This window comes from Octopus sinensis, linkage group LG1 (genome assembly GCF_006345805.1).
Source record: "Octopus sinensis linkage group LG1, ASM634580v1, whole genome shotgun sequence".
In the NCBI taxonomy this organism is placed as follows: domain Eukaryota; kingdom Metazoa; phylum Mollusca; class Cephalopoda; order Octopoda; family Octopodidae; genus Octopus; species Octopus sinensis.
The window spans coordinates 71,860,696-71,886,973 of record NC_042997.1 but is presented as its reverse complement, the minus strand read 5'-3'; the positions used below and the strand labels follow the sequence as shown (position 1 = coordinate 71,886,973).

Below are 26,278 nucleotides of genomic sequence, written 5' to 3'. Positions count from 1 at the left end.
GACGTATCCGGTAATTCCCGGGAAAGCGGGGCTTATCCCTTTGTTCCGTTCTCATAATTATTTCGCTAATCCAGTAACAACAATACAAAGTATGTAACCCTTAAAACGGTTTTTGTGCATTTATTGAGAATTCCGAATTGTCTTACACAGGGTCTTGTTTTTAGAAATTCCCTATAAGTTATGAATACCCAAATTGTGAAGTCAGTTATGTAATAAATATGAAATCAATTACCCGATAGTAAGAATTCAAAAAAAGTAACCTCGAAAAGGGCTTTGATACGTTCCTAGAGTATATAGAACTTAGGAGGAAATACTAATAAGGTATGTATACAAAAATCATGAAGTATGTTACGTAATAACAGGCTAATCAGATATGAGATAATAACAGTTCAAAGTAAATAACTCTGAAAAAAGCTTTTGTGTATTCGCAGAGAATATTGCCCTCAGCGACGTTAGTGATGGTATATTCGTGAATAAGTCACTAACCGAAATAAGTGGACCTATAGTTTAGGAAAATACTATTTACTTGTTTAAGCGTTGTACTAGATAAGTTGCGAAAATAACTCAAATAGTTCAAATATAAAAAAAATAAGCATACACAATTTGATTTATACGAAATAATTTACTAACATGAATGGGTTATTTCCCTTGGCTATATATTAGGATCCCTTTCAGGAGCGAATGGGTTATTTTCCTTGGATGTTTAAAAATAATATATTAGCTATATGCAGTAGATATAAGAATCCCTTCCAGGGACCCTATTATCGATTTGTTCAACAAACTAAGTATGTCACTAGTTTTCCAGACATAAATTATACGCACGTGTCAAGTTTCATCAAAATCGATAAAACGATGTTGGAGGAGTTAGATAACAACGCCCCAAACAAACACACCATATGTAGTGGATATACTTAAATGTGTATGTGTGTGTGTGCGTGTGTATACATATGTAGTGGATATACATAAATGTGTGTGTGTGTGTGTGTGTGTGTGTGTGTGTTCACACACATATTTTTAATGTACAGTAAACGGCACACATACACATGCTTTTAGTCATTCAGGTAGTAACGACGCTAAACGCAGGGGCATCTCCATCATTCAATGAAATTGCGTTATTAATAGACGAAAGAATCGGTAAAGTATAGAATAAAATATACGATGTAGTAGTTAGTAACCACTCTTTACTTTCTGCGCTCAGATGCAGCGAGATTAACTTTTAGCCACCTGGGCTTCATAATATGCTCTTTAGCTAAATGCTGTAGTCTATAACCTTCCCCACATTTTGTCGGTTTGTGCCAATATTAGGATTCTTCAATAAATAGATACCATTTCTAACAGAATATATACCATAATTAATCTGTATTGATGCCCTGACACTTAGACCTACAGTCTTGTTCTTAAAAAAAAAACTCAATAACATTATTTAATGTATCCCATTTTATGACTTGAGGTGGATACCAAAATGCTATTGCTATTTTTAGCATGTCAAACGATGACATAGAAGCTTTCTCATTGGCTTAACTAATCTTCGTATGGCAACAGCATATATGACTGTTCATTTACTTCACGATGTTGTTGAACTTTAAGAAGTTATGAGATGTACAAAAAGATAGACGAATATCTTAGTGTTAAGTGTCTCAGCGAACCAGCGTGAAGATCTGGATAGATTCTTTCTTGTAGTCATTTTCATTTCGCCTTTCGTAAACATTGTACAATCTAATCTATCTTATGGGTAAATAGCAGATAAATTAACGTTGAAATGAATCAATTCAGAGTTGCTTCCATAGACATAAGATTTAATTTTGAGGTGGAGATATAGCAGATCTAAACAAATCGGTATATATTTTCCCTGCATGTTTTGGAGTCTTACAAAAGACGATAAGTAAGTTTTGACTCTTCCAAGGTTTGATCTTATGATCTAGAGGTTAGAAAATAAATACCATATAATTGCATCTTCGTTGCGCCCTGCGTAAACACAACAATTATCTATAATATTTTTCTGCTTATCATGACATTTGTTCGAGTGTTATCTACATTAACTATGGAACGAAGTGAAAGTCATAATCGAAATTTTATCACGTAATAAAATAAAGTTATGAAGATCTATAAATTTATGCGCCAAAACAAATAAGAACAATGTTATTGATAACACCTAGAAAAAGTTGCTTCTTCTCCATTCACTTTCGTGAACGTAGCTTTGACCAGTAGGAATTGAAGTTATCAGACACTATCCAACAAACATCGGGTGTTTCGATCTCGAATCGTAACGTCCTTCTGTTGGTGGTTCAGCAGAGGTGCTCAGATCTCCTCATGTCTGCCAGCTTTATACCTCCCCCTTGCTCCATAACCAGCAAGTGGCTCCTTCTGCTGCATCTCCCATCCTACGCACAACCACCCATCGCTCTTTTCTTCTCATTCCAGGAGGAATTGAAGTTATCAAGCAGTATCCAACGATCATTAGATGTTTTTTTTAACCTTAACAGTAATAACCTCCCGTTGTTGGGTCAGCAGAGGTGGTCAAATCACTGCTCATCATCTCCTCCTGACTCCTATCTTAACTCTTTTCTCTTGCTCCATAAGCAGTAAGATGTTGCTTAGAATTTCCAGGCATCACACTAATATTTATATCAATGTTGATAACAATGGTAGAGAGTGATATACGAATGGGTGGGACGAAATACTGTTCTCGTTCGCCCACTACAAAGAAAATTGGCTTTTTGCCTAGTGACACATATAAATACTGTTTGAGGACGTTGAACTTGCATAAGTTGTATAAAACACTTTCAACAGTTTCACAATAAGTCGATATCTTTGTATCAAATTCGAGGTCGATAAATGAACAAGTAGTAAATAGTGCAGAAACCAACGATTCGATTATATCTCGTCAAAAATCGACAACCGCACCCCTGCTGTTTCTATGAAGACCACACACATTTGTTCGTCCATCATCCCACTTTCATATCCTCTTACACCATCGTCCAGATCTCTTTGAGAATGATTTCCTGTAAAGCGTCTGTCTTTTGAATCATATTGACACAACTCTGTCATTGACTCCTGGGTACCGGAAGTAAACCTCTAAAAAATATGTTATCTTTGGTGTCAAAGATAGTACATGTTTAGTGCCGTGATAATTTTACACCACTACTACTACTACTACTACCACTACTACTACTACTATACTACTACTACTACTACTACTACTACTACTACTACTACTACTACTACTACTACTATTATTACTACTGCTGCTGCTGCTGCTACTACTGCTGCTGCTGCTACTACTGCTGCTGCTGCTGCTACAACTGCTGCCGCTCTTGCTGAATAATATATATATATATATATATATATATATATATATATATATATATATATATATATATATATATATATATATCAGAAGTCTGCTGATAGCATTACTTCGCATAAAATCTACACATGCGCATTCTTTGATTCGGATTGGTTTCGGTAATGAGTAACCCAGTTATTCGCCCAGATGAATTACCCACACATTATATTATTGTGTAAGCGACGTAGTTAATTTACATCCACGTAATCCATTGGTAGAATCAACGTAATACAGGTATGTACATTCAACCCAACGGGTTTCCATTATTTCTGTCTTTTAATCACAAGGACTGGATTGCTTGATACTTTGATAAAAGCACTTACCGTAGATGACAGACAATAGAATCGAACCCAAAACTGAATGATTGGGAAACAAACTCCTTAAGATGAAAAAATATATACATAATGACATTCTTGCTCTCATATACACTGACATGCAAACGTGCATAAATTTAATTTGAAGCATTATATATTAGGGTAAAGAACCCCTCGGTCACGAATAACCATGCAATTGCACCTAGAAAGTTACCCTCAGAGGCGGAGGTCCGGGCAAGATTATTTATTAAAGACCAGCAGTCGTCCATGCATACTAGCCTCCCTTCTCCACGCCACCGGTGTTGTTCAAAGGAAAGGCAAAGGCTGATAAAACTTGGCACCAGTGATGTCGCAACTCATTTCTACAGCTGAGTCAACTGGAGTAACATGAAATAAAGTGTTTTGCTCAAGAGCACAATGACACACACACAAACACACATACACGCACACACACACGCACACATTCGCGCACAGATATATGTATATACGACGGGCTTCCGTTTACCAAATCCACCCACAAGGCATTGGTTGGCTCATGGCTATGGTTGAAGACACCTGTCCAAGGTACCACGTAGTGGGACTGAACCCGGAGCAATGTGATTATGAAGCAAGCTTCTTATGATACAGCTATGCCTATGCCTACACACACACACACACACCCGATAGTAATCTTTCAGATTATTCACTATAAAAAAGAAAAATTCGAAGTGAAAAAATATGAATGTTCCATCACCATGAAAGGTTGCTGAACACATGAAAACATGAAAAAGGGTTGCTGAACAAACCCTTCTAGTTATCTCATACACAAATCAGAGCATGCAGAAGCAAAGTTCTTTATTGCAAAGAAGGCCCTGGCCATTGAAAAATTGAGATGACAACATAACATAACATAGTCGGCAGTCTACTGAGGTTTGATGAACTTTCATCTTGTGATTTTGTTAGCATTTTATTTACTTGCTTTACTTTACATTTCTTATTTTCCGCCGTCCTGTCTTGTCATGTCTCGATAACGTGTTTTCTACCATTTAACATGGCTTATATTACAGACAATATATAAGATGAAGTCGTGTAATGTTGTATGTATTGTATTACAGCAACGGCATTAATAATAAAACAACAAACAAATGTGATCAAGAGCCATGAACCCGCTTCATAGAGATCCAAGATAAAAGTGTTTTTCTTTTCTAATCAAAATGTAGTGTTAACATCTTCAACAATGACAAAAAATATCAGCAGCAGTAGCAACTACAACTACCACCTCCACAGCCAAAACGACCGATCATAATGTTGGTAAGTTCTTTAATTGGCTGGCATAGGACATGGAATTTATGTTGGGAGTAACCTGCGAAGTTCATACTTTTCATAAGCAGTAATAATAATCCCAACAGAAGCAACGAAAGTCAATAACCGCAACTAATAAGGACACAAACAAACAGATTAAAGATAATAATGATAGAGAAAATATGTAGAAGTATTAATGCTACATATAAAGCAATGCGCAGTAAAAACAAAGAAACGTATATCTTGCAGCCAGAGAAGAGTTATACACCAGTACGTATTTTCATCTTTTCAAGAAAGTTAGTGATACCATGATATAAGCAGAATTAATTAAAAAGAAAGACATTTGGCTGTAAAAGTAGTACGATTTCATGGACAATTAGAGAAAAATAACATATAGTTTCACCTTGATTTTGGGAATTGGTCGTGTAAAGGAGCTGTTTCTGCTTGCCTTCTACTTCATGGGGCGCAGGTCATCCCAGATTAGACGTCATCATATACAGAGCCGATTAGTTCCCCCAGTGCTTTCTATTGATGGCAGTCCCTTGCCGGTCCTTCTGCATCCTCCAGGGTGATGTCAAGTATCCGGAGATCTTCCTTAATCACATTCAGTCATTTGGTGAGGGGCCTGCCACGAGGCCTCTTCCGGACCGTAGCTGCTGCGTCGAATGAGAGTAAAGCCCTGTTAGGATGGTCTAGCTTTCGACGGAGGGCGTTGGAAATAATCAACCGTGTAAAGGATATTTGAGGAAAAACAGGGGGTGGATTCTAATAGGTGATATGAATCAGCAGGCACGAACTAGCAAAGGAGCATATGTATTGATGTTGGATATCAAAAAATTACAACCAACTTTCTCTCACACTAGACGCCACAGTCTTAAACAGAGGAAGGAGAGATTGTATAATGCAGTTATAGGTAGCCTTAAAAATATGGAACGATCACAAGGAAATCGTTGGCTGTGAAGCGGCTCGATCATGGTTAATCAAGGGATTAAAAAGTAGTCAATAGAGATTTATACAAAATTTAAAATATATTTAGGAAATATAACAGAAAAATTCATTATTAAAATAAATAAATATAATAAATAATAAACGAGAACGAAGCTAGGTATTTTAGCGAAGTCATTATGCATCAGACAATGTTTCGTAACGTACAATAAATCATTTGAAAAAGCTCGAAAACTAAATACAACAGAAATAATAGATATGCCTCGAAGGCCAAAAGAAAAAGATTGGAAAAGATTGGTCATTCACATATCAATGGGCTGCATATTAATAGTGGAAAATAGATTAAAAAAAAAAAATCTCGTACTTCGATAGCTGTTTCAAATTAGAAACATTTAGAAGAATGTAATATAACAATATAATTGCAGTAGAATAATATAAAATATCCAACTGAAAACAAGGCTCATATTTCTGAATTTGCTTGATAAGAAGACAAAATGCGTTTCTGTATATTGGTTTCAAATTTTGGGCACAAAGCCAACAAGTTCGGAGAAGGGGCTTAGTCGATTACATCGATCCTAGTGCTCAACCGGTACTTATTTTATCGACCCCGAAATGATGAAAAGTAAAGTCAATCTCGGTGTAATTTGAACTCAGACCAAAAAGACAGACGAACTACCACTAAGCATTTGCCCAATATGTTAACGATTCTGCCAGCTCGCTGCCCTTGTATTTCTGTACATTAGAGAGTTATCTGATATCCAATATTAAAGTCTATGACTTCCTGGTAAAGTCTGAAAACATACACATGTTGTCTTCCCGTGTGCATATTTGATTTTCTGACTTGTGAAACTTATTTAAATTAAAAGTGGTTTACCTCAAAAGATTTCTTGTATCCAACCAAAGTAACACGTAAATATCATTGACTACGGTATTGATGATAAGCTAAAAATCAACTGAAAAGAGGAAATTCCTTGAAAAATTCGATGGACAGATCCTAGATTTTCATTACCAGCATTTAACTTTATTATCAGAATTTCATATTTTTATCAACGTACAAACATTATGAACAATATCCTTTTTACTTGTTTTAGTCATTCGATTGCGGTCATACTAAGACATTGCCTTAAAGAATTTTAGTCGAACGAATCGACACTAGTACTTTCTTTAAACCGGGTGCTTATTCTATCTGTCTCTTTTGCTGAACTGCTATGTTACGGGAACATCGGTTGTCAAGCAGCGGGGGGAGGGGGTTCAATGCAAAGACAGACAGACACACATACGATGGGATTCTTTCAGTTTCCATGTACCAAATCTACTGTCAAGGCTTTGGTTGGCCCGAGGCTATAGTTGTGGACACTTCCCCAATGTGTCACGCAGTAGGACTGAATCCAAAACTATGTGCTTGAGAAACAAACTTCTTACTGCACAGACATGCTTACTGTAGTATGCTAGATACGATGACTTTGAAAAGGTTTTCAGTGATGTCAAACATGTCCATGAATCAGTTGCTTCTCATGCCTGATATATATTCTATACAAGTCGTCGTGTAACGTCTTGATGCACCCTCTAACCATTTTTCTACTGCGGTTCAGACAATTTCGTCTTCTTTTTCCCCAACACGCTTCATCCCTAGCTGTTCTCTTACATCTGGTTGCAGTTTTTGAAATCCGACTGTTATCTGGTAAAACAGGTAACTCAATGTGTTTTCCCTCTTCATATAATTCCTTAAGCTTTTTTCTGTAATTCTAGTATTTCTTCCAACTCTAATTTGAATGTCTTCACTAGCTTTACTTCACCTTCTCTCTTCGAGAAATTAACAAAGATCGACATAAAAAATTGTCAACTATTCTCTTGGAGGAAACAATCACAAGAATCTCGATACGCTCAACAAGTCTAAGGATGCTGGTACAGATATAAAAAACGCTGGAAGCATAACTTTCTGACCGTTATGGAAGAAAAAATATTCGCTTCAAATTTTGACACAAGGCCAGCAATTCCAGGGGCGAGAGTAAGTCTATAACATCGACCCCAGTACTCACATGTGCCGCATAGATAAGATTGAAAAGGTTCAAGAAGTTTTTTTCCCTTTTCCTAGTATTTTTCCATCTCTGTTTCAAATTTCTTCACTAGCAGTACTTCACTTTCACTTTTTGTCACCTCATTTACCTCCACCATAATCTGTTTCCCATTTAAATAATTACTATTCCTAATGAGTAATAAATCATCTCCTTCTCCATTAATACCTTGAACAATTGTTGCATTTATTCTGAACACCAAATATTCAGTCGTGATTTCGTCCTCACTACAAAACCAGTTATTTTTTTCTTATCTTACATCATCTATGAGTCATCAATTTAGTTTAAGAGATTTCATTCATTACAAACTTTTGCCAAAACTGAAAGATTCTAGTTTATATACCTCTATGGCCATCAGCCGACCATGATACATGCAATGTATTATCAGGGTAATTCTACATGACCTGGCCGTGCTGAATCCACGAGCAACCAACTTGTTCAAGATGCGCGCAGAGCAATAAAACCGTCTGGCATGCATTCGTTCAGTGTGCGTACATTACTAGTTTGTGAATTTATTTCGAATTGCTGTTACCACGGGCAGGACAGATCAATATAGCTAGCTGAGTCTATCGGGAAGATTGAACTACTGTCTTCCTGTGGTGGTCAGTGTTACCACAGATCTGTTTTGGGTTCCTATATTTGCTCTGAATAGTTGTCTCCCCTCAGGTTCGAGATGATTTCTTTGTTGTGAATTTTTTTTTTACATGTTGTTTCATATTTTTACAACTTTTTATGTAAAGACCTACTTTATTGTATCCTAAACTTTGTACTGCAACCATTGTTTTTGAGCCCTTGTTGCTTATGAAGAAATTCTTCGCCAGCTTTTTGTTCTTGTGGTTGATGTTGTTGTTGTTGTTGTTCTTCTTCTTCTTCTTCTTCTTCTTCTTCTTCTTCTTCTTATTATTATTATTATTATTATTATTATTATTATTATTATTATTATTATCATTATCATTATTATTATTATTATTATTATTATTATTATTATTATCATTATTATTATTATTATTATTATTTACAGTATAAGAAATTTGTCAACCTTTTGCTTTCCTTTCTTTTTTTGAAATTAAATGTTTTTTGAGCACAGATTCCATTCTGACTTTAATAAATAATGTACATTTTTAAAGAAGCACAGAAAGAAAGAAAGAAAGAAAGAAAGAAAGAAAGAAAAAAGGAAGGTAGACAGATAGACAGAGATAGAGATAGATAGATAGAGGGAGAGAGGGGTAGATAGGTAGATAGATAGATAGACAGATAGAGAGTGAGGGAGAAGGAGAAACGTGAGAGAGAGGGGAAGAGAAAGAAAGAGAAGGCGTGTTTTGTTACAGCCGGTAGCGATATTTCCATAAACAAAACATTAGATTAAAAGTAATAGGCTAAAAGAATAGCAATGAGAGGAAAATTTTCGTTCTTCTATTTTCACTTTTTCTTTTTATGGCGGCGAAACTATGATCAAATAACAACGACAACTAATTGTAATTTGCAGTTTCTGGTAAGATAATATGAATATCGTGAGAAAAATAAGCATCGTTAAAGATAAACAGTTATCTACCAAAGAGTTAACTGTAGCATTACGTAATATGTCATCTCACTCGTTAAAGGATAGTTGTAGGTTGACACAGCATTCAAAGAGCAATATGGACAAAAATGGAAACACAAGGAGATTCTTCTGATACACATGTATTAATATATAAGCATGTATACGTGAATATGTGCCTTTATGGCATATGTAAACTTCCTTTTGTATGTACGAGTGTTTATATGTGTATGTGTGTGTGTGTGTGTGTGTGTGCGCGCGCACACATACGCGCATATAAAACAGAATGTGGAAATACACAAATTTCACTGATAGATCATATTTGCTCTCAACAGCTGTTTCATTAGGAATAAACATCATTAATTTTTCAATTATTTAATCAATTAATATAATTAATTGATATAACAATTAATTAACATAATTAATTAATATAGCAACTAATATAAATTAGTTTAAACTAAATCAATTTAAGACAAATGTTTATACAAAATCATCAGGAATACTATCGGCTGCAGCACCCATTAGGTATTGTTGGTTTAAATGCAAAATTTTGTATTTAAAACAGCGACGGTTTGTGATTAGCATAGCCGATGGTTTCGAATAAACGTTGCTTTAAATTTATTTACATTACTTTATTAGATATCTTGATTGGATAATTATAGAATTCCCAACAAAACAGCTGTTGAAACTAATTAAAATATGAACCATGTGTGATATTTATGATATTTATTCTAAATATGTGTTGATTCTAAGGATCGTTTGCATATATACATGCAAGACTTCTCCACTAGATTTCTGAAATCTTGTAACATGTTAGAGTTCAATGTTGTTAACTGAGCTCTTAATTACCGTGGCTATTTAGTTTTTGATGAAGATCAAATATGAATCCGGTTAAGTTCATCAGGGTTATATACTCACAGAATGAAGCATCCCTCTAAGTGTCATTTCAAATTTTTCACTAGATATTTCTGAAAATTTATGCCGTACATTGTTACAGTTTGCTAATATAGTCGAACTTGTAGATACGTTATGACTAATTTGGCATAGGTTGGGTAAACTGTTGCTACCATCGCAGTTCCAGATATTTGTAGGTAGGTGGATTCCTCGAAAATGAAGAAGCTGTTCTGAAGGATGAATTTTAAACCATTTGTGACAATTTTTTGTCTATTCGATCTGGAATTTCATCAAAGAATTTTCTTAATTACAATACACAAACCAGAACCATTCAGCATTATACATATGAACATACCATTATTGAGGCAAGACCCAAGAATGAAAAAGGCAACTTAAATCACATGCAAAATAACTAAAATCCCTAAAAATACTACTTCCAGAGCGAAAGTACTTACTACGGACTCGACTCAAACAGTTAAAGTGTTGCCGTTCTAATCGAGGAAATAGTGACAACCCTATTGAGGACACATCATATGTATATAAACGGGCAGAATGTCTTAATGTGAAAAACCACTTCACGTTTTCTTCAAAATTTAATATTTACGACCAAATGCAATGGATGCAGCGAATATTACATTGAACATGCCAAAGTTACCTCAAGAATGAGACTATCAATATCGACAACAAATATCAGATACTCGGACTAGGCAACTCTCACTGAATGAATATTTAGACATGTACGCAAAACCAAATCTCCTAAATTTCATGTTTTCAACGTGAAGGTAACACTATGGATCACACATAAATAAATAAGGAAAATTCATTTATAAAAATATATAAGCTACGACTGAACAGGCTATAAAAGCATCAGCAGTATACGATTCACCATAAACTATAAATGCTATCCATAGTAGTAAAAAATTCCTGTTGAGGAATGTGATTCATATAGCTCTTTTAAGCTCCTTAATTACACTTTAATTTTGGGGATAGCAAAATTCACTTTCACCCAACTCTCTTTACCTTTCCTTCTGTGCGCGTGTGGAGTAGTTAGTTGTGAGGGTTATTTTGTTCAATCTAAATCATTGACACAACCAAAAGACTAAAAGTTCGGCTTTCATCTTTTAACGATATTTTCCCGTCGTGTGACATATCGAACAAAAGTCTGACCTGATCTTCTTGCACGGCCATCTCATGACCTTACCACATCAACTTACCAGAAAACTGACCCAAAATTTCTTTAGCTCACCATGTGAGCGCTCTCAACCAATCAATCTATATGTTAACTGATTGCGTTCTGAGCCACTTAATTACACACATACACGAAACAGTATATTACTGGTTATGGCTTATAACTGTTCAGAATGTTACCATTTGTTGCGTACCTAACATTGCATTTGACAAAATTGACGACACTGTAAGCTGGCCGGTATAGTTAGACCTTGATTTACTCAGTGCTGAGGAGAAAAACACCGAAACAAATCATATTGAAAAATGATCGACAGCATGGCAGACAGATTATTCGATTTTGAGTCAATTTTAGTATAGTTGCCACCATTCAAATTTGGGAGTCGTGCTGGTCTGACTTGCCATGTAGGAAAACATGAGCCTACCTCACATTCAACACATACGTCATTTCAAACGCAGCCCAATCATATAAATGAATGTGTTATCTAAAATGGAGTTGATCAGGCTTTCGAGTCAGATATGATTCCATTCAATATTGTATGTATAACAAATATTACTCTGTGGGTGGTAGAGAGAAAGAGAGAGATGGAGAACGGAAGGGAGAGAGAGAGAAGAAGAAGAAGAAGAAGGGAGAGAGAGAGAGAGAGAGGAGAGAGAGAGAGAGAGAGAGCAAAAGAGAGCGAGGAGAGCGAAGAGAAGGGTGAAGCCGAAATTAACAATAGGATTTTTGTCTTTTCTTGTCGTTCCGTCTGACTTTCTGTCGGTGTCCACAATTTTCTTCATATTTACCTACAGGCGGAAAATATGTTTGAAACAAAAGGCGTGTGGGATCCATTCTGTCTCCTAGTATTCCACACACCCTGAAAATTGACTGTCATAAACAGGACTATGTCTGGGATGATGGAGGGGCGGTATAGCTTTTAGTGGAGCTAAGACACATTCATAAGTGTAAACATATGTATATATATACATATAGGTATATATGTAAGTACATACATATAAATAAGTATGTATGTATATACATAATATATACATACATACATACATACATATATATATATATATATATATATATATATATATATATATACTTACATATACATGTGTGTATGTGTATATATATATATATTATATATATATATATGTGCTTACGTACATGAATATATAGATATAAGTATGTATATATGTGTGTGTGTATACACACATGCGCACACGCATATGTGTAAGCATGTAGGTATATGTGGTGTGGCTCCAATTTTGACCTGGTTATAAACAATGAATTCGTTATGAAAACATTCCCAAACAAGGTTCCATTGTTGGCTGGACTGTAAAAAGCGAAACGGAACAAAGGGTTTCGTGTAGCTGTCCCTTAAACATACTTGCTTGGTTGGTGCGACTGTATAAATGACACGTGTGTATATGTGTATATACGAGCCTCTGCGTGTGTGTGTATATATATACACACTCACACATGCACACACACACACACACATACATATATATATATATGTATATACACACACCCACATATATGTCCATTCAAATATACAGACATTCAAACACACACACACACATACACACACACGCACACACACACACACAACACACACACACACACACCACACACACACACACACACACACACACAGACATATATAATTTATGTAGATGTGTGTCTATCTATGAATGTGTCTGTTACCTGCTTTAAATTTTAACAACTATAATTATTTATTTTCCTCTCAGGTGTCTTGTTCAATACATATTTATTTGCATTAGTAACGATCAAATATTCTTTATCTCGGTGTTAAGAGGAAATTGTCATTGAGGAAACAAAATTAAAGTGAGTGCTTTTGTGCTAGTTTTGATGGTTTTTGTGGTATAAATGGCTCAGCTTGGAATCCAATATACGGTGTCACCTCGGTGTATCTGGTTCTTATTGTTGTACAACTCGACGGTGAAATCTACCTGAAATATGCACTAGTGGACCAATATCTTAGTTTATATTCTCTTGAGTAACATTCGAGCGTATCAAATCCTCAAGAAAATTTCGAAGGGAAATAACTTCACTAATTTTTAACAGAGAAATCTTTTTTTATGAATGAAATTCACATTGTTGTATTTTATATGTACGCTATAATTTCGATACTTTCCGTCTCAGATATACAGGAATCGCAAAATAAACAATTTTAAATTGATAGGAATGTCAGAATAATTTCATAAAATTAGTACCACTAAATTAGTTAAAAAAAAAAAGACGAGTGAATTGCAATATTTTAAATAGGTGGTCATTTTGTTTTTACTATAAATCTACAAAAGTCTTAATGATAAAAAATAAGCAAACGAATAGATGCTAATAAATAAACAAATAAATAGGTGAATAAATATATAAACAAACAAATTATATTATGAATGAAAGTAATCAGATTTCCTGTGTAGACTTTTCCCGCTAACACGTACAAATGTCAAACCTTACTATAAATATAGTGTATGTGTAATGGCGTCAAGTGAAAGCTTTTGTTTCTTTCATGACTGTTTTTAGTTTTAAATATTATGTTTACTTTACTTTTTTCCTTTCTTCCTCTTCCACTTTCATTGCATATTCTTTGCTTATTATTATTGTTGCGGTTGCTGTTGTGCTTGTGGTGGTGGTTGTTAACTACTGTTTGACACCAGACTTACATTGTTCAACAGACGATTCACGCATCTTGTCTAGTTAGTTATTTAAGCCCTATTTTTTAAATAATTTTTCTTTCTTCTTTCTTTCATAATTGAGTGGGTTTGCTGTTTCTCTAGTTGATGTAGTTACTGTTGCCGCTGTTAGTATTGCTGCTGTGTTATTTTCTTTTGTTTCCTTTGTTTAAGATGTCGGCCCACACATCCTAGAATACTTCCATTCATTCTAAGCTTACACATTTTGCACGTTGTCTCAAACAAGTGTATTCGTTAAAAGAAAATAAAAACGAATTCTCACGTAAGGCAAGAAACAGAACGAAACATGTTTGTGAAGAGAACAAATGTGTGGATAAATGGAAATATTTCATTCTCACGAACGTAGGACGGCACCATCCTTACATAAACACATAAATACATGCATGCTTGTATTCATGTATTTATATATTATATTTATATTTTGATATCTGTATTTATATATCATATACATACACTGGCACTTCTGCCTTTGATAGCAATGTTTATGTGAAAATTTGAAACGGCTAAGATTTTCAGGCTAAGGCATCTGCTAACATGCACTTCACAGATGCAATCTGAAAGTAGAACAGTAAAAATATGCAAGCCTTTTCTAAAGTTCAATATATAACGCTTATCGTTGTTGTTATCCCACTCCCTTTCTTTGTATGAAGAACTAAAATAATAATAAAATGAAAGAAATATACACATACCATAGAGAAACATATCCATTAAAATGTCTGTCAAGTGCATACACAAAAGTTATTTCAGTGGAAAAGAAAAAGTATGTACAGCATAGTCGTAGAAGTTAGATCCCCTGCTGATATGAACAATTCTTCCAAAACCAATAAGAAAGAAATTGCTTACGGACAATTTCTTCGAAACCAACAGCTTTTCTACGGAGTTTATTAATTTGCATTTATGCCGATCGTTATTCATGCATTTGGCTAACTTACAATATCGTAAAACCAGGCTTTTCAGGTACAGAAAGCAACCAACTAGCACGGACTTAACAAATATCACCTGTAAACGGAACAGTTAAAACATGCAAAAGTTTACTAAAATTCAACATGCAGTACTTACCGTTTTAGTTATGTGAGTTTAAGAGATAGAACATTTTTCTTTGCCAAGAACCAAATTACGCACAAATAAATACATACATAAATCATGCGTAAACCAAAATATGCTTGCATACATATACATGCATACATATTAAGAGCCACATTCAGAATGTATATACAATTGAATGAATAAATTGAATTATAAAAAATTTAATGAATAAAGATGAGAACGCAATTTCACAGGAGCGAAAATATAACGTTATCTTAATGATGCATTGCACAGTTAATTTTCTGCACATTAGAACAATTTCTTTTTACTAATTTCGCTTTAATAATACTTTTATGGTTGTTTGGACATAAACTTTGAAATCTCCCTGAAATTCTCAAGAATCATGATTATTAACGAAATAATCTTGTTTTATCAGAAGATTATTTTCAATGATAATATCAGTGATTTCTAAATTAGATAAAGTTATACAAGTGTTGACGAGAAGGTTTATTATATCGATCTCAGTACTTGACTGATGCATTTTTATCAATCCCGAATGTATGATGCAAACTTGACCTCGAGCACAGAGATGTAAAGGAACGAAACTAAATACTGTCCGACAATTAGTCTAACACTTCTGACTTTGTCAGTCTACAGCCTTTTGTTTAGCCGTTGTTAATTACTATAAGATTGTTATTCATAGATTGAAATCTTATTGTGATGTTGAACTAATATTTTATATTAAGAAGGTGAGTGGCAGTGGGTAACGTTCCTTGCAGTATTTGATTGCGTCGTTTTATGCTTTTGAGTTGAAGTCAGAGTCGATCTTCATTTTCATTGTTTTAGGATGGATTAAATTAATACCAGTCAAGTCCTTAAATCAACGTCATCTATTCTACATCCCTTACGCTTGTGCCTATATTATAAAGTACTCATGATATTTTATACTTATGAGAGCAGAATTGGATAGATAGCTCTCTACGGGAAAATTCACACAAAGACCCGTGGTCCATATCCTTTATCAGTTTCTCAGAAATTGGGACCAAACCTAAGGTTCTCTCTCAGTTCATGATTTTGTTGTAGATATTTTCAAATATTGAGTCTAAGGACATCTATTTATCTTTTCATTTTTTTTTGTTTTTCCTTTTTCAGATTATGAACTAACCTATCCCTCCTTTGTAAATCACCAAGGTATGTTTCAGTCCCATGATATTCACTTATCACGAAGAAAAAGAAGCACAAACAAAAACAAGAATTCTGTTTTATATCTGCAAATTACTGGTTTCAACAATAGATTTCATTTTAAATTGAAGCCAAATGCAGATTTGTTAGCCCCAGGTTTTAAAATATACCATTGGAAACGAAACAAAGGAGTTACGGATGACGTTGGAAACGGCACAGCATTACATTTGAATGTACCTGACTGTATGTATGTTGGCAAGGATATTTCTAAAACACTGAAGAAAGATTTGAAAAACACTGCTGCCTTAACACTTTGTGATGGTGTCGTAAGTAGAACTCATAATTTTAATTTCAAAATATTTATCTTTCAAATTTGTCAAAATGCTGCTTCTATAAAACATAAGTCTATATGTAGACTATATATTTCTTTTTATAGCTCCCGTTTTCGTCTCCACTTAGTTATTACCATAGAGTGCTGGTTGAACAGTTTATGCAACCTTGCCACACACTCTAACACGCTGATTCTGCACAGGGGTTACGCTAATAGTATCAGCACAGGTAGAATACCCCACTAATCACATGATAATTCAACGAGAAAGTTTTGTTGTTCGAGCAACTAGAATATATATCATTGAAGCCGACAGTGGAACCATTTACATTTCATTTTTACAGCACACAGGCATACACACGAACCAGTTCACTTTAATCATTGATACAGCGCTCATTATATATATATATATATATATTATATATATATATATATATATATATATATATATATATATATATATATATAATATATATATATATATATATATCGTTAGTTTATTCAGTTGAATCGCTCCTTAATTTTCGAGCAAAATTAGCGATGTTGGCGATTTTCAGTTTATTTCTTCTATTTTCTTTATATTATCGGCAAAGAGCTGGTTGATAAAAAAACATGTTAGTTAAATGCAATATATTCGTGTGTCACGGAGAAAGCATGAATTCAAAGAGAATTGATGCTTGTTTTGTCCAAAGTCACCTCCATTTTTCCCTTTATGTTTTGGTAAATGAATTTAGTCTTGTTTGACTAATTTTAAATATTGTAAGATATATGTCACTGATGCACCGTTTCTGCCAAATAACGGTCATTATATAAATATTAGCTGACATGGAAGAAATAACTAAATAAATAAATAAATAAAAATTCATAATCCAAACAAAAATAGAAAGCATAACAAAGACTGGTGCACAAAATGCGATAGAAGTTGCTTCATACATATTCTGTTTATTTGCACTCAAAATGTAGAGGTGGTGAAACTAAATACTGCATGCCAATTAGTGTGATAATCTACAATTTCTGGCGACTCAACAGTAACCTGATTTGAATTAATAAACTTTAACACATTAACTGATATACATATGTAAATGATTTCACTCGTATGGCATTTGTTTACATATGCGAGTGCAGTGAAACAATAAATTATCTGAAAGCATAGGCTGCAATACGCTTTCAGTTCTTTGTTCAAATCATTTGCTTTGTGAATGGAACGGACTTTACATCCATATTTCGCCTTCCCATAGATGTATAGGGTATCTTCATATGCACAAAGTCGCATGCACGAGTTTATGCAAACGTATACAGCCTATATTATTAAAGAGAGGAGACCAAAGATTGTAAATTATATATTTACGCCTATACCCACACATGCACATACTTAAACGGAGAACAGCCTTTCTTTTAGATGTATGTTAAGAGCACAACTGCGTTCTAATTTTATCTTTTTTTCTTCTTTATATTTCTGTATGACTTCTTTGCAATTAGTAGAAAACAGTTAAGTTTCCAAATCTATGATCCATGTTTCTTGATCTTTACTGTCGTATTTTCTGAATAAAGTGTTGTTGATTGCTTTATAGTGGGCTGAATCAAAATGATTGGTTCTGACATTACAACTGAATTTTTATTTTTGGTCGTTAGATTTTTGTCTTCACTCAGGTAATTTTTCTCATTTATGATAAGTGTTTATAATCTATGTGATTATTTGTAATTCAACGCTTTACTTGTTTTAGTCATTTGACTGCGGTCATGCTGGGGCGCCTCCTTGAAGGGCTTTTAGTCGAACAAATCGAACTCAGGGCTGATGTTTTTTTAAGCCTAGTACTTACTCTATCGGTCTCCTTTGCTGAACCGTTAAGCTACAAGGAAATAAACACACCAACACCAGTTGTCAAGCGGTTGTGGAGGACAAACACTGACACAAAGACACAGACACATAAATATACACACACACACACGCGCGTGAGGACACACACACACAAACACACACACACACACTCACTCACACACACACACACACACACATATATATATAACAACAACAACAGTCTGCTACTGCTACTACAATAGGACCACTGACCAACGAGCCTGTCAGCATAGAAAAACCTCTACTATGCCCACGTCAACATCCCTGTCGTTACCATTCTCAAGGTAACTGTAGATTTGACCCCAGTTGCACTAACAGTTGCTTTTTTCCATCCTACCTTATGCCGTAGACTTGTTAAAAGCATCTGTCCATATGGCATAACAGGAAAAAACTGCCCTCACCTCCACCCCAAATACTGTCCTAAATACAGAGTCCATGGCCCTGATCCTCAATATGGAACACAAAAGGTAATGGATGCACCTTCTTCCATCCTAAACTGTGCCAAACTTCTGTGTCACTAAGGATGTGCTTGAACACAGAATGCAACCACCACCATCTGAAGGGCACAAAACGACCGAAAAATAAATATAAACAGCAAAGGAGGAGACCTACGACAACAACAAAAGCAAAATACAGCCGCATTTCACCTCCTACAACCAAACAACGAGGACAGAAGTATGGAAAAACTATAACACCAAATAACATAAACATGAACTATATATCATCTGACCAAGTGGCAAACCAAAGAGGCAACTCTTTTTTACTAACTTATCTAGAAAATATGAAGGCCAGGAGATCCAACGAGCTATCAGCAACCATTTATGCAAAACACAAGGAACACCCACCCACCACCAACTAGAAAACCATACACACACAGCTCCACGCAAAAACTACCCTCATTGCTACCACTGAACAACATAAAACATAACTTAGAACAATGCAAGCATCAAACTACCCTTACCTCGACATTCCTGTTAAATGTACGTAGCATCAACCCATCACTCATTACCCAAAAATAGAAGATCCCATATGAAGGGAGTTGGCTTGCCGAAACGGTACTCTTACTCTTTTACTCTTTTACTTGTTTCAGTCATTTGACTGCAGCCATGCTGGAGCACCACTTTTAATCGAGCAACTCGACCCCGGGACTTATTCTTTTGTAAGCCCAGTACTTATTCTATCGGCCTCTTTTGCCGAACCACTAAGTAACGGAGACATAAACACACCAGCATTGGTTGTCAAGCAATGCTAGGGGGACAAACACAGACACACAAACATACACACACACACACACACACACACACCACACACACACACAACACACACAACACACACACACACACATATATATATATATATATACATATATACGACGGGCTTCTTTCAGTTTCCGTCTACCAAATCCACTCACAAGGCTTTGGTCGGCCCGAGGCTATAGTAGAAGACACTTGCCCGGAACCATGTGGTTGGTAAATAAGCTACTTACCACACAGCCACTCCTGCGTATTGCTTCCCTTTCTTTATCCTTACTGAAACTCACCTAAACAGCACACATATCGATGCCGAAGTGAAAATAAAAGACTTCACATCATCCGTGCAGATCGCACAGAGTGAAATAAAGTGGGGACAGCCATCTTTCTCCATGGCTTCTTTTCAGTTGATGCCAAGGACATATTTTCCAATGGCTATTGTGAATCTATATCACTATTTAACAAGGCCAAAAACTTAATCATTGTTGGTTTTTACAGGCCTCCTGAAGCACTTCTAAATTACTTTGAAGAGTGCCTCAACAAAATCAAGCCCTTCCTTCAAAAATACAACTCCGGAAACATACTAGTGAAGGGTGATTTTAACCTCCCTCATATAAACTGGTCCACAAATACTCTGAAGTTAGGAAAATGCTATACATCAGACAAAGCAGCAGCAGCAGACTTACTATTTAATCTAATGGATAAATTCTTCCTGACTCAGCTAGTGCTTGAACAAACAAGATAGAATAAAACGATCTTGGATCTAATATTAACGAACCACTCTAGCTCCGTTCACAGTATTTCAGTTGAAAAAAACTCTCCTCTCAGACCACGACATGATACTCTGCAATTTTAATTCGCCATATCAAAACTAAACCAGCTAATTCCACACCATGGCACTCATTTGACAACATAAATTCCACAAAGCAGACTGGGGAGCAATCAGAAAGGATCTGTTCTTCATTGACTGGTTCTTCACTCTCAGTTCCTCTCACATTGAGACCGCATGGCAGCACTTTGAGAACATTGTCACCTATACATGCTCAAAACACGCTCCTACGAAATCCATTAACACAAATAGAAACCAGCTCCCTAGAAAGAAAAGAACACTCATCAGGCACATCTAAAGACTCAATAAAAAAAATCAACCAATTAAAACACTCCCACATACAACATCCACATTCAACAACAATGAAAAGGCTGGAGTTGAAAAACTTAATCTGAAGATCGACATGAAAACCTCCATTGAAAATCCAAGAGCTGCGGAGGAACAGTGAGTAATCAAAAACATCAAACCCAACCCAAAAGTGTTCTATTCTTATGCAAATAAACATAGAACAGCTGTCTCACCCATTAGGCCATTGATCGATGATAACGGCATTCCTCAACATGATGCTAAAGAAATGGCAGAAATACTGCAGAAACAATACAGCTCTGTCTTTAGTGATCCCACTGATATTGAGGTAAGGGAGGCGAACGAAGTTGATTCTCAACATAAAATCTCGGACATAACCTTCACTGCCTCAGACATCATAGCAGCGAAAAATGAGGTCAAATATTATTCTGCTGTAGGCCCTGATAGATTCTCCGCTAGTCTCCTGAAGGAATGTAGACACCAACTTGCAGTCCCTCTGACCAACTTCTGGAGAAATTATTTAGACTCAGGTTATATACCGAAACACTTCCTATCCCAGTCTGTCATCCCGGTTTTCAAGCAGGGAAGCAGACCCCTTGCAGTCAACTATCGCCCAATCCCCCTCACCTCTCACATAATTAAAGTGCTTGAACGAGTAGTAAGATCAAGGATAGCTGACTTCCTGGAGATCCACAAACTCCTAAATGCAAATCAGTATGGCTTTTGCTGTGGCAGGGACTGTCTAACACAACTCTTACACCACATTGAAGATATACTTAAAGCTTTGGGAACAAGTTCGAACTCTGATGACATATATCTTGACTTCAGTAAAGCGTTCGACAAGGTTGGCCATAATGTCTTACTCTCAAAATTGGCAAATGTTGGAATCCGTGGAAAACTTCTACACTGGATTAAGTATTTCCTGGAGAATAGAACACAACATGTTGTGATTGATGGAGTCCACTCAAGCCCAGCAAAAGTCACCAGTGGTTCCCTCAGTGGACTGTCTTGGTCCCGCTCCTCTTTATAATTTACATAAACGACATTTCCAGCGTCGTAAATCACTGCAAAGTGAAAATATTTGCTGATGACACTAAACTCCAGAAAATCATCAATGAAGAAGAAGACCGAACTCAACTCCAATCTGATCTATATGCTGTGAGTCAATGGGCAGACAAAAACAAAATGCAACTAAACGAGGGAAAATTTAAGCTGATGCATTTTGGAAGAAAGTCTATACTAAAATAGCCATATTTTCTTCCTTCAACATCTAATAAAATCAGAGACCTAGGTGTAATTGTTGATAACAATCTCAGTTGGAGTGCCCACATCAACAATAAGGTCAATATAGCTCGTAGGATGAGCTCCTGGATCTTAAGAACCTTCCGGTCTACAAGGTGTCATCATTCCACTTTTTTCCTCCTTTGTACGGCCACACCTCGAATACTGCTGCCCTTTCTGGTCTCCCCATACGAAACAAAACATCTCGAAAATTGAACCATCCAAGAGGGCATTCACTAAACGAATTGAAGGCATGACTGATCTCGATTACTGGGACCGCCTTAAAGCCTTGAAACTCTACTCTCTCCAGCGCCCCCGCGAGCGGTACATCATTTGTACGATGTGGAGAATATACCGCCAGCATTGCCCAAACGACCTGAACATTAGTTTCAAGGTTCATCCAAGGCTGGAACCCCGGGCCATACGTCCCATGCCCAATTCAGGATCCCAACATATAGGTACACTGCGACACAATTTCTTTTCCTCAACAGGCCCTGCCCTGTTTAACATTGTCCCAAAACTGATCAAAGAGGAAAAGGATCCCATCACCTTTAAACGGAGTCTGGACAGATTTCTTCAAGGTATACCAGACGAGCCACCCATGCCTGGATACAACTCACTGAACAAGAATTCACTACTTGAATGGACCTTAAGATAATCCTATCAGATGATGCTATTAAGTTAGACATGGCCTGGACCAATTTTTGGTCGAAACATATCTAAGTTAATATATATATATATATATATATAATAATTATTATTATTTGCCAACATAATGTAGCAGTCTTGGTTAGGGTGGTTGTTACTGTTATTTAGCCCCAGGAAACACCGTCTCCAGCTGGCTATACAAGGGAGTTTAGCTTCCTCACTCAGCTCAAAGTAATATCTGCATGCGATGGTTTCTGGATTATTTCTCTTCATCAGCACAGAATAACTGCTCGGCTAGAGATGGCACCACTAAACTCTTGTTCTAAATATATACTTTTCAAAGTGACGCACAGTCATGGATCTAACAAATAGAACATTATTATTTCTAAACCACTTAACGAGAGACATTCAGTAACAGTACTCTAGAGTAAAGATTATTTGCCAACATAATGTGGCAGTCCTTTTATTTATTAGATCAGTCACTCTGCAAAGTATATATTTGGAACAAGACTTTTGTGGTGCCATCTCTAGCCGTGCAGTTATTATGTGCTGATGAAGAGAAATAACCCAGAAATCATTGTACGCAGATATTGCTTTGAGCTGAGTGGGGGCGCTAAACTCCCTTGTTCGAAAATATAAGGTCGCAGATAATGTGTCATATAGCCAGGTGGAGACGATGTTTCCTGGGGCTAAATAACAGTGACAACCGTCCTAACCAGGACTGCCACATTATGTTGGCAAATAATCTTTACTCTCTCTCTCTCTCTCTGATATATATATATATATATATATATATATATATATATATATATATATATATATATATATATATATATATACATATATATATATACATATCCTTAAAGAAGCTTTAATAGTAAAGAGGAACAAAAATATAATATATGCGCATGTTATTCTTTAGTCCTAGGTCAACCTTGATAAAGTGGGCAGGATCATGGAGCATTCAAGTCGTGTCCATGCCATATCTTACGCGTTTTTCTTTTTTACTTTAGTAATTGTTAACCCGGTCAAGATTATATAATGTGTCTTTTTTTTAAGATAGTAGGTTATGGTTTTAAAAAAATCTGGCAGTTATCCACGGCTGATCGAACGACAAATAGAAAATCTCTCGTTGGTTTTCTATCTCATCATTTATTGAAATGGTGTGATTGGTTAAGAGATTAAGCCATTCCGTATTCAAAAGCGAGGGTTTCGAGTCCTCAAAATGGGAAATACTTGTCACTAAAGGATAAAACAATGAAGGACACAATACAAATCTCATCAAGGGCTAAAAAGAAACATAGGGAAGATTTTAGTATGTTAACCCTCTTAAAAATTACTTCGCAATAAGTTTTTAAAATTATTTCTATTATGTAATCGGATGTGTCAGTGACCTATAGAGAGACTGAAGAATCGCTGTTTGTCTTTATTTTTGTTGAGGGTAGCGGTTCTGGGAAGAAAAGACTAAGTAAAGTGAATATTACAGGATTTGAAAGATGACGTATAAGAGTCTGCCAGTTAGTAGGCACCTCCGTTATTTATGGTTAAAAGTCGTACATAACTCTCCAGTTCAGTTGGATAGTGAAGTTAGAAAGGATATGTACAAACGTGGGTTAGTAGTTATTGCGTGTCTACAAGTGATATCTTTGCCAATTAACAGGGTGGTTTTCCTTCATTGAAGCCCACCATGTACTTGAACGTAGCAAGAGTACAGTCTTAGATTTATGAGCGTTAATCCAATTTTGGTTTACATTTGGGCCTTTGTAGAATATCAGCAACGGATCAGACTTGGTGATTTTCTGTCATGTATGGGAAGCTGGGTGTTTTGTTGACATTTTGGCAGCCATACACGTAAGAGGTTGCAAAGAAAAATCATTATGAAATGTGAGACAAAGCTAGGATATATAAGAGTTTTTGCCTTTAACTTCTTTTTGCCATTATTGTTATTTAACCCCGTTTGGTTTAACAGATATATGACCAAAAGCATTTCAATTATTAGTGTCCTGTCTTTTTCCTATGTGCAGGAAACTAAGACAACATTATCCAACATGTTCTTTTTTAAGCTGGTAGGTGGGGTTTGAGTGAGGATTGGCTCCTTTCTTTAGCAGGTTGAATAGTTACGTACTCGTTTCCTTGTTAGATTTTGTTATTTCATGAGTATGATCCAAGGGAGATATGCTGAAGTTTCTAGCAGGTCAATTAATATCTTACAGGTGTGATATTAGCAGTATCGCACTTTAGCGTGATATGTGGTTTTATATAAAAAGTAAATGGACCCCCACTACTTTCGACGATGAATATTCAGTGGCTCGATTAAATGAATTGCGTACACAATGAATTAGCGTTCAAATAATCTAGTACACAACATATGACAAGGCTGGACAGATACAATCCATCCGACGGACTTCAGTGCACTTTTCTTCAACCCAGTTTCCGTCACAAGCTTCGAACCAACACAAACTTACAGTAAAAGATACTTTCCCGGGGTGTTATGCAGTAAGATCGAACTCGAGGTCTCGAGATTGCAAAGCTAACTTCTTAACGCAACTATTTGATCATCCTGCGCCCAACAGTAAGAGTATAGAAATATTTATACATGTACACACATACACACATGCTTACACATGCATGCACATGTACATACACACATTTATATACACACGGTAGTATAATGGGTATATATATAACTGTTTCTTTCTATCCTTTATAAACTAATGCGGGTGAACATGAACCGATTTAAGCCGGTTTAGTAGTTGATAGATGCACTTAGTACAGTCTGTAGGTAGTGATCGTGGCTTTTTTTCACAGTGGTGGTCTTTCTAGTATTGGTGTGAAATACTGTCTCTTTGCTACTACCGTATTTGATAAATTATGTTGCGCCCATCACTTCTTATCATATTTCACAAGGTTTCAATTCTTGTTAAAACATTAAAATAGATATCCATCTATTTTGACAAGTGATCAACTTACTCTCACCCTTATTCAAGTTTCTGCCACTAAATATTTTCATACTATTATTTTTTTTTTTTACTTTCTATGTACATATTTACTGCACACTTTACAGAAAGTAAACAAAGAGATTCTGTTGCATAGCTTGTTTTCTTTCCAAGATAACACTCTGACCTTTCTTCAAAACATTTTTAAAATCTCTATACTTTTAATGATGTTGTTTTAAATAATATTTGTTTTTCAGTTATTTTGTGTTATTTTACTTTATTTCAACCTATTGTTTAATATTTATTTTAAATTTAAATATTCAATAAAAAGAAAGTATTTTGAAATAC

The 26,278-nt window shown here is 35.6% G+C and overlaps 1 protein-coding gene across 1 annotated transcript in view; it reads left to right on the top strand.

Annotated features, from left to right (window-relative positions):
* LOC115213637 (A disintegrin and metalloproteinase with thrombospondin motifs 16) overlaps window positions 1–26,278 on the top strand; it is a 408,361-nt gene that overhangs the window by 190,806 nt on the left and 191,277 nt on the right. The window contains exon 3 of the mRNA XM_029782588.2: window positions 16,465–16,820. Coding sequence (XP_029638448.1) covers window positions 16,465–16,820 — 356 coding nt within the window. The remainder of the gene's footprint in view (window positions 1–16,464; window positions 16,821–26,278) is intronic.